The sequence below is a fragment of the Psammomys obesus genome, unplaced genomic scaffold (assembly GCF_907164565.1).
Source record: "Psammomys obesus unplaced genomic scaffold, mPsaObe1.curated_primary_1811, whole genome shotgun sequence".
In the NCBI taxonomy this organism is placed as follows: Eukaryota; Metazoa; Chordata; class Mammalia; order Rodentia; family Muridae; genus Psammomys; species Psammomys obesus.
The window spans coordinates 5953258-5963994 of NW_026596152.1; the positions used below are offsets into that span (position 1 = coordinate 5953258).

At 46.3% G+C, this 10737-nt stretch overlaps 1 protein-coding gene across 1 annotated transcript in view; it reads right to left on the reverse strand.

Annotated features, from left to right (window-relative positions):
- Positions 1 to 3172, reverse strand: part of Hs3st3a1 (heparan sulfate-glucosamine 3-sulfotransferase 3A1) — a 91412-nt gene extending 88240 nt beyond the window's left edge. The window contains exon 1 of the mRNA XM_055594258.1: positions 2349 to 3172. Within this exon, the coding sequence (XP_055450233.1) occupies positions 2349 to 2908 (560 nt within the window). The 5' untranslated portion in view covers positions 2909 to 3172. The remainder of the gene's footprint in view (positions 1 to 2348) is intronic.
- Between the last annotated feature and the right edge of the window lie 7565 nt (positions 3173 to 10737).

Genomic DNA, 10737 nt, shown 5'->3' on the forward strand with positions numbered 1-10737 from the left:
TGTGTGTGTGTGTGTGTGTGTGTGTGTGTGTGTGTGTGTGTGTGTGTGTGGTCTTGAATGTGTGGTCTAAATTCTAACATTGCATATTGCAGATTTGGGGCAATTTAGAAAAGTCTAGCCAGATTCTTATGCTGAATATTAGGTAAATATAAGTAGCCAAAATGCACAGTAGCTTAAAGGCAATCTGTGTGGTGTGTTCTTATGCAGTGAGCTAAATCTTCAGCCTTTCTCACAAACGTCAAACTCCAAGTCAAGATGAAAAAGAACTGTGGGGAAATTTTCATTAAATAATCTCATAATCCAGGCTCCACAGGTAGGGTTCTTTTAAACAAGAGTTTTTCCGTACAATTCGGTGAGCTTAAATTTATGCATTCAATAAAATTAAAAAAAAAAAAAAACCTCACTGTGAATGTTAAAACAAAGACATTGTTCCGACACTTGGAAAATTAAATTCAGCAAACCATGAAGTCTACTGAGCAGTTATTTTTGTAACCGCCATAAATTGCTTTATAGAACTCCTCTACTGGGTAAACAACCCAAGGAGATTTCCTTCACTGCAAAGGACAGGGCGGCCTCAAAGTTTATGACTTTTTTTTTCTTCTCTTTTTTCTTTTTCTTTTTTTTTTAAGCCTTGCCTTTTTTCTTCTTCTTCCTTAAATAGTTGTATTTCTAGTTACCTAGAAACCTTACTGCTTTTGCATGATTTCAGAAAGTTCTACAGAAAATCAGATCCAGTTCCATGATATACTGCGCCCTCGAATATACATTGCTGGAATGGGAAGAAACAATCCTACCTTGTGGAAATAAAGTTTGCAGAGCAAAACGAAAACTGAGGGGGCTAGCACCAAACATTTCACTGTGTTTAATAGTACCTCCGAGCCCAGAGCTGGCCTAGAGTTTTCAGACTGATGGCTTGAAATGTGTCCCTCCTGGCACTGTATGAGGCCAAATTCAATGCCAGCGGCTCTAGATAAGGGTTTTAGGGGTCTTTAATCACTTCTTTCTTGTGTCCTTGAGGAATAGCACAGAACCGTCTTTGTGTTAGAAGAAGGACCTGTTGTCCACATTCAACAGGTCATTTGGTAAGGGCTTCCCAGAGGATTCAACATAAATGACAGAAACACGGGGGGGAGGGATATATTTAAGTGGCTGATGATTTTAAATGATATATATATTCTGTGTCGGGGGAAGGCTGATTGTTTTTCTTTTCCAATGAATGGAAAGTTACTGTTTTTAGAAGTGTTTAATGTTTGAATTTGATTTTTTTTAGAACTAAACTATAAATTCAGCTCCTGGAATCAATCTGAACATGCTTTTGACCCTAAAAGTGAATAAACTCATCACACCATGTCCGTTTCTAATTTATGTAGGGTTCCTTCGGTGTTTCTCAACTGTGACATAACTTTTCTAATATTGTTTCAGTTATAATGAGAATGAATATTTTATGAACAGGCTCAACTTCATAAAATGGGAAAATTCTAACCATATGATCTTTTCCCCTTGAACTGTAGAGTAGAGAGGAGGAAAATCAGTATTTTTACCACAAACCAAATACAGGCCACGATAACACTTATTAGTTTGGTTAACTCTGATAGTCTAGGTGATGTGAATTGACACTGCAAATAAGCTAACCCCGTAAATGAGATTTACTTTCTAAACTTTATTCGCCGCATTTTTCCACGATTCTTTTCCCCCCTTTTAAAATTAGTTATCTTATTTGTAAAGATAACTGTTCAGAGATCTTTAGAGGAATTTCTGTAGGGCAAATGGTATTACCAAGGAAGTGTTCTTCAAAACCCAGCAAGTGGTTGCTGGCACTTGCTGAGACATAGATTATCCAAACTACGTGGACTCTCAGGCACTTGACACTTTTACTAAGTCTCTATATGATTTACCACCTTGGACAACTATCTGGCAAGGGGTCAAGGCAAATAAACGCCGGAGCAAAGACGCTGTTAACCACGCGGTTATTACCCCAAAGATAAAGGAATACAAACAGGCTTCCTCTGGTGAGATAACCCAGTAACGACGAACAGGTTTCTAACTTAAAAAAAAAAAAAAGAAAAGAAAATGTTCCTTCATCTTTCCTTTTATTTTCCTTTATCTAAATGCAAGAAAGATTTTAAGGAGCAGGCTGGGTTTTTTTTTTTTTTTTTTGGGGGGGGGGGTGTCCTGAGCATTAAAAACAACTCACCCGCTCCTCCTCTCTCAATCTGCCCCTGCCCAAGGGAGAAGGGAGGAATGAAAGCCCCTGAGGCAGATACTGTTCCCCCTTTGCTATCCTTCCTAAGTCTCCCCCTCTGTGCAGCCCGAGTTCAGAAGCACCCCCTGGGGGTCCCCGCGCTCACCGGTACCAGGCGAGGCCCTTGTGGTAGCTGCGGTCGAAGAAGTGGGGCTCGGCGCCCACGGCGCGCACGTCGGGGTGCACGCGCAGGAACTCCAGCAGCGCCCGCGTGCCGCCCTTCTTCACGCCGATGATGATGGCCTGCGGCAGCTGCTTGCTGCCCTCGTCCAGGAGCAGGGTCAGGGTCCCCGGCTGGGCCTCGGCCACGCTGCTTCCCGCCCCGGAGCCGCCCGGAGCGGCGGCCAGCCCGGGGCTCTGCTCGTCCTGGTCGCCGCCGTCGCCCGGCCCTGGGCGCCCGCGCCTCCGCCGCTGCCGCAGCTGCAGGAGGCGCTTCCTCTGCGCCCCCGCGGGCCAGGTCGCCAGTTCCCCGGGTCCTGCAGGGACCCCGCGCCCCGGGACCCCCGCGACGGGGCCTGACCCGGGCTGGCAGCGCTCGGCCAGGCAGTAGAAGACGTAGAGGGAAGTGAGGAGCGAGCAGAGCATCAGCAAGAACTTCCTGAAGATGCTGCGCGACAGTGGCTCGGCCGGGCTGGGCTGGGCGCCGGCGGGGCCCGAGGGGGCCATCCTAGCCGGAGGCGAAGTGGGATGGCGCGCGGGCCATGCTAGGCCGGGTCTGCTCCGGGAGCGCTGCCATCCCCGCTGCCCACCCGCGCGCAGCCCTGCGGTCGCATCGCCCGAGCGCCCCTGCTTGCCGGAGCTGGAGCTAGGACCGAGCGCCCTGAGCTCTTCGCGGGGTCCCGGGCTCCGGATGGCGGGGAGGGAAGGGGTGCAGGGCCGTGCTTAAGAAACCATGGTCTCGGGTCCTGAGCCTAGCTGGGCAGAGCTCGGTCCCTTGGGCCCCCGAGAGTCGCCGGACAAGGGAGTCTCTGCGGCGGCGGTGGCGAAGGCGCTCGGCTCGGCAGGGTCCTGAGCGGCCACTCGGTGCAGAGCTCGGCTCAGCAACCTTGCATCCTTGGCTCGGTCCCCGGGGAGGGGTCGTAGGGCTCCCGTGCCAAAGAGCTGTGTGTGCGCTCTGGACAAGGAGAGGGACCGTTTTCCCAGCTGCTGGCTGCTCCGCTCTCCTGGCCCGCCCAAGGAGCGCGCCCTGAGTCCTGGCTCAGCTCGTCCTCGGCACAGAGCAAGGTCCCCCTTATTGCCTCGGTCCGAGTGAGACTCGCGCAATCTGGTGGCTTGGGCTCTCCGGAAGTCTACCCCCTCCTCTGGGGCCCCAGCTGGGAGCCGCCTGGAGTGGCCCCCTCCGCGCGGGACCTGTCAGCGGCCGCTGCCACTGTGTTCCCAGGCGCTCCCCGCAGCCTCCTTGGCCGCTGCCGCCACACGTGGGACCCGAAGGACAGCAAACTTGGTGGTGACGTCAACGGCCCAGGCCAGACCAACCCAGGGATCCGCGCCCGGGGTGCAGAGTAGAGGCGCAGGGGAGCGGGCTAGAGAGGCCGAAGGGGGTGGAACCGAAAAAAAAAAAAGGTGACGAGGCACCGCCCAATACACTGGAGAGGGCGGGGGCGACAGAGGCGACGCCCCTTCCCCACAGTCCTTCTCTTCTTTCCTCCCTACCCCTAGGTCTCTGGGCCGCTGTCAGATTGACAGGTCCTGTGCGATTGCCTATCTAGCCCCTTAACCGGATTAGGGGTTCCCAGCCCCTCCACCCCAGCTTAGCCCTTCTCGGCCTTGGCACCCCTTCCCCCCAGATCGCCACGCCCTGCTTTTCTCTTGTCTCAGCTTCTGCGTCCCTACCCTTCTCCAGGCCACCCATCTTATCCCCTCTAGTTCCATAGACTTGTCAAGTTTTGTTTTCAGGAGTTCCTGGCAGCCGCGGCAGGCCACGCCCCCATTTGTCCAGCCGAAAGGAACTCCTCAGGACCTCTTCGCCTTCTACCTCCCTGTCCACTGAGGGCCCTGGACAAGCCATCTTTTGGGTTTTTCTTTGAACTTATTTAAAGGGATTAAGAGTTCCAATCCATATATCCAGTTGTTGCTAAAGTTTAATAGTTTGTGTGTGCATGCACCATTCAGTAAGCGTGAATGTGTTTTCATTCTTTGACGGTTAAGAGTCCTTCCGTATCGATGGGTTCCTCTTTCTCTTTTTCCCTTGACCCTAGATTCCCTTCCTATGCCCCCAGAAGAGGTCACAGAAGGTTAAAATCTGTCCCTTGCTGGCTCCTGGGGAGGTGGCCAGTAGAATCTGCAGGAGATGTTGGGCAGTTGATTGCTTTCTTTGGGGCTTGCTTTGTGGGAATTTTGTTTTCCATTTTATCCATTTATTTTTATTTGTATGTTGGGCCTATGGCTGTTTGGCCTGCACCATGCCAGTGCACCAATGTGAGCCTAGATATGAGTGCTGGGACCGTCGCTAGGAATCCTGCTGCTCAGCCTTGACGCTCAGGTTTTCTCTTCCTACGTAGACCCCTTTTGACCAAGGAAGTAGAAGTTGGAGGGTTGTCTTCCAGCCTCCACAGGGGTCCCACCGGTTCTCAGTTTGCTCGGGTAGAACTGGATCATGTGTGACCTGCTGGCTATGACCTCCCTGGCAGGTACAGTCTCAAGCACATAAACTCCCAGTTGCAGCTGATTCTACCAACAGGGAAGATCTGGTTAGACTCTGAGGCCGGACAGCACTGGCCTTTTCCCAGGATGAGCAGCATGCCCTGCCAACTTTCCATGTCCTATTATGTCTGAAAATTGGATATTGACAAACCACTTTGAAGCTTAATACTGACTTAAGGTTTAATGTATTTCGAAACTTCCCTCTGTATTTCAGTCTGGTTTGTAGAAGGAAGGCAAGAAAAACAGAGGCCATTTAGAAGTCGTTCTGAAAGCATGTCGTTGTACAGACGGTCATGAGACTGTCTGCTGTCTCTTCTGGAAAGCACTGGGCTCCAAGTTCGCCTGTAGCTCATCATGAGGTGACCTTGCATGTCCATGTATCCCTCTGTGAGTATCAATGATGTGGCCCCAAGCCCCCAGACTTCCTAGCATCCAGAAACACACGCTGAATAAGTACACATTGACCTACTCTGTGGTAATTCAGAACCACATTTCTGATGCTCAATATCCATGTGGATCCTGTGACTGCAGAAGCGGCAGCAGAGACGGCCGTGCTCTTTCGGGGGAGGGGCTCCTGTACGGTCTCAAGAGGTGTCAGACACCCACATTCAAATAAAAATAACTCATGGAAGCTCTATCAACAAGTTTTTTTCAGAGACAGTGCCAGAGTACATCACAGGACTCCCAGGCTAGCTGCATTCCATCCACAGAAGTGAGGTGGATCATAGCAAGGAGAGAGCATAGCTAGGAAAAAAAGCTCCATTCCTTGATGTTTGGACAAAGCTGGCCCAAGTTGACTTCCAAGGGGGAAAAATATTAAAGGTGTGTGTGTGTGCGTGTGTGTGTGTGTGTGTGTGTGTGTGTGTGTGTGTGTAGAAATAAACACATGATAAATGATACAGCTAGCATCACTGGAGACATTTTTTTTTATTTCCCTTTCTTAGTTAGGATTTCATTGCTGTGAAGAGACCCCATGACCACCGCAACTCTTACAAAGGAACTTATTTAATTAGGGCTGGCTTACAGTTTCAGAGGTTTACTTCATTATCGTCATGTTGGGGAGCATGGCAGCGTGCACACAGACATGGTGCTGAGAGTTCTACGTCTAGATCCAAGGCAGCCAGGAGAACTGTATGACTAGGCATAGCTTGAACACACACACACACACACACACATACATACATACATACATACATCCTCAAAGCACTTCCTTGAGCACACACACACACATATATCCTTGAGTGTGCGCACACACATATAATTACATACATATGAACTATGTGATTGGCCTGGGAAAGATGTTCATGAGAGCCAGAGACTGCAGGAAATGAACGGAGAATACAAAGCATAAATAACTTTTATAAAACAATTAATACCTTGTATGGTATTTACAAGGGTCCCCACTGTGGTAGGATGTCTAAGAACATAGGCATGGCTGCTGTTGCCTTTGTAGTGAGCTTTTTCTTTGACCAAGTTAGGGAAGAGGAGGATGCCAAGGGAGCGATCATCCTTATTACAGACAGCAAAAATGATGTTCAGTTTTTTACCGGAATGGAGGGTGCATGGAGGTGGTCTTAGATTTCAAAACAAGCTGTGAAGGAATCGGAGTGTGGACATCGTGTTTTGAGTAACAGCAATAAGCACAGTGACCCCAAGAGCAGCAAATGAATACCTGTCAATATCAGTATCTGTTAGATAACTATCCGTAAGCGAAATATTCGTTATTGCTTGCTGGTCGGTTGGTTATTTTGGTATGGTTTGTGGGGGTTTTGTTGTGGTTTTTTTTTCTTGATTGTTCGCTTGCTGCTTTAAGGAAGGGTTTCTATTACCTATTAACTTCAGGGAGCTCCCGCCAAGCAGAAGTTCTGCTCTGTCAGCCTCCTGCATTGTCTTGGAGCCTGTTTTCTCTCCCTCTAGTTTACACCTTACCCCTAAGCATACAGCTATCAAGACACATTTTTTTTTTCTGGTTACTGTCACTCACTATTTCTGCCTCTGTCATTTCTGCCTTTAAAGGCTAGCTTGAAGACTTTATTTCCAGAAACCATCTTCTAGAGCAAACAGGAAGACAATGGTCAAGAAATTAGTGAGGATCTTACCAAATGTCTCTACTCATCTGCCGTATGAGAAGCAAGGGAAAACCAGGCTTGAGGCATGGATGGCTTGTGTGAGTTGTGAACAAATTTACATTTATTCATTCATTCATTCATTCATTCATTCATTCATTCATGTGGATGGTCTGTTTTCTGTTGCTATAACTGAACAGCTGTCTGGGTAATTTGTAAGGAAAGATTTCCCTCCCAAAGTCTCAGAGGCAGGGAAGTTCAAGGAACGGCCCCTCTACCGAAAGCCTTTTTTACTGGTGAAGAGTCTCTGCCCAATCCCAAGGCTAGGGTGGACAAGGATCATTTGGTGAGGGATTCGTGAGAAATTGCCTAACTGTCTTTTACAAGTGATAAAAGACACTGCTTATCTTGTGATAACCAAGCTGCTCCCGTGATAGCTATTCATTCATTCAGTGCTCATATGACTTAGTCACCTTCCAAAGGTTCTACCTTTACCTGTCATTAACACATGAAGTTGGGGAAGTATTGTTTTGTTTTGTTTTGTTTTGTTTTGTTTGCCCACGAATTCTGGGGTTCTGGGGTTGAGGAAAACTTCAAATCATAGCAGAGCTCACCTAAAGATTTGTGAATTGCGTTGAGATGAAGTAGCACACCTTCAGCAGCAGAACATTAATCTAGTTTGTGCAGTAAGACCAAGCCAGTTCACCCAGGCTCTAGTGCTTTCCCAGGCCAGTTTTGCCTTTACTCATGTGAGACCCACAGAAAGATGTTTCCCACTATTTGGGTGGAGAGGTGACTACAAGGCTTCTGGCAAGCATCTGTCTTCTCTTATTCCAATATCAGCACCCAGACTTTCTCCTGGACAAACACTTCTTCCAAACCCCAGATAAAGCTGGCCATACTCCTTGGCTGTAAGCATGATAATCCCTTTCCTTGGGGGGGGGGGTGTATTGTAAATCATATGCCGAGAAAGGGCTTGCTGGAATTCCTGAAAAGAAAGACCTGTCGTGTCTCCAGTCTTTCCAGATTAGAATAGCCTGAGCTGCTGAGGCCTGACTTTTCTTTATGATAAAAGCAGAGATGAGCAAGATCTCAGAAAAATTGGTTTAAGGCACTGGCTTCACCCCTGCCAGGGAGCATCTAACTACACGTGTTGATGCTCTCTGCCATTGATGTTGAGCAGTGAACACGCACTGGGCTGTTATAACAGCATGTCTCCCTTAATTGCACCAGATAGCCCTGTGGTGGGCTGACCAGTGACCCCGGCTGGCGCTGCTTATGTTCACTAGCTGGGACCATCTAGGTACCTGCGGTCACCTGTCTCTCTAGACTCAGTCTCCTGCTCCTCAGCTGGTGGTCTAACTTGAAAAGTGGCCATGTTGCCTAACTCTAGAGAGCCTAAAATGAACGAAGCAGAAAATTCACTAAGCTACTAAATTGTTTGCTCTGTGAGGGTTTTAACACATTAGTTTTTTCTTATTGTTGGATTTTTTTTCCTGTAAACTAGACTCTTTGCTTTTGAGATTCAGTTGATTATTCTCACAGAATGAATCCACCTGCTTTGGCTTGTATGTGCACATATTCCCAAGAAAGGTTCTGAAAGGTCTATGATTTGTGAAAGGAAACTGTTCCACTCTGAACTTAATTTAGCACCAACATTATTAGGAACTTAGAAGTCTGATCCAGCCCTTCTTGTAACTCAAGGCTACGTGGTCTCAAAACATCAGACATATTTATAGTTAAAATAAATGAAAACAATGAGTCAAAAAGTTCAGGTCCAAGATCTTCAGACCTCAAACTCATGTGTCTGATTTCTTGTTCTCAGACTTAGAACTAACAAAGGAAAATTGTAAAAGCAATTATTCTGAGAGATGGATGCTGGATAAATTGGAAAAGTTAAAAGTCAACTGCACACTTTGAAGCTTTACTTTGGGGCCAGACATGAAGACATGTAATGACAACATTAGCAAAAGGTAAAACATAAGGATAAAAGTCTAAACTAGCTTACAAAGAAGAATAAGTATATAACATATTGTAATAGAGGAGACACAGCAGATGAAGAGAGAAGGCTAAAGCTCCCTCATACACTGCTGCTGAACTGAGCTTTTCAGTTAGCCTAGTATGTTTGAAAGTCTGTTTTAGCATGTCACCTGATTTGAAGACATAGTTAGTAAGAGGACAGGCAGATGGAATAACTGGCATCAGAAAGGGCCAGGAAAGTGGCAGAGTCAAGACACTATCAGGCTTGAGCCCACAGCCAGGAATACAAGTTATTTCTAATCCAGGATAGAGAAACCTGAAATGCTATTTCACTATTCTACCACTGTCTAAGTCATACACAGTTCCTCCTAATCTCATGTTGTAGACAGAATCATTTCAACCTCAAGATGAGGTGATGACTAAAACTAGATTTGATGTTAAGCTATGAATTATGTTGGCCACCCATAACTGGGCAGATCACTGGGAATTTGGGAAGGACCTTGTAGATATAAGACATTTGCAACTGAGGTGAGCAGGTAGTTGCTCCAGGTTGAGAATCAAAACAAATGAAGTTTATTTACAGTGTTATTAACTAGAAGTGTTCTTAGTGCTATGAGTGAGCAAAATGTATTTGTAGTGGAAAGGAAGGAAAGAGTGGGAGACAGAGGGCTTGTTAGTCAGGGAGGGCTGGCCATCATGCTGTTTAACAGAACTTGCTCCTAGCAAGCAAGTTTCTCTTTTTTGGGGTCTTTGTTGTTTTGTTTTGTTTTGTTTTGTTGTTTGCAATATTAAAAGAGGCCAGTGTGTCCCCAATGTGACCATGGTCCTGGGAAACCTTCCCTAAAACAATCAATCAATCCTTGATGGAAATCCTTCTGGGAAATGGTACCCTTTCTGGAATATTTGTGACACACATTAGCATATCATCACCTCTGAGACGGCTTTGCAGAAATGAACCCACTAAATGTTGTTTAATGCCACTGTACTCCAAGCCTTTGGGACCACAGACTCCCTTTACCTGTTCCTTACTCATAATATCCACTGTTCTGAAGAACATGTGTCAAGAAATCTAAGCCTGTGATTTACAGGGCTAGCAGCCATAGGAAACCTGGAAGGATGGGTGCTTTCTGAACATATTGGGGCCCCAGCTGCATGGAGCGGGGGCTTGGTTTAGCTTGAGATCAGGTGGAAAATATTTCACCAAGTATCTGGGATTTTCTTTGTTCTATCGTTTCTCTTGGGGACCGCATTCCTCAAGGGATGGGTTTTAACTAAGGTCTTGACAAATGGTAATTTTCATGAATTATTGATTTGGCCAAAAATAATTGGAAAGGTTGATAATTACATAGAGAGCACACACTCCTTGCTTTTGTTCCTAGTCTATTCTTTCTTATTCTGTGACACATGAAAGAAATGGGTGCAGGTTTTGAAAGATGCCTTATCAAGCATGCATTAGATGGCAATGGTGTCAGAGAGTTCTTTTCTTTCTTTTTTTTTCTTCTTTTTTCTTTTTCTTTTTTTTTTTTTTTAAGTAGACATGTCCAGGTTTTCAACATTGGCTGAAATAACAATTAAGCATCAAAAGAAACAGAACTCTCAGTTGGAAAACAGACGTTTAAATCTGTCACAGAGTGCTGAAAGGTGGTTCAGTGATGTGGCTGTTTTATCTGTTCTCAGTTTACGTTCCAAAAACAAAGGACACATGCCGTGGTTGCCTATATTTTAGTATCAATATTTGTGCTTTTATTTTAAAGACCTTGTATGCTTTCACAGTAAAATTAATTTTAAATTGAGATGTTTTGATTA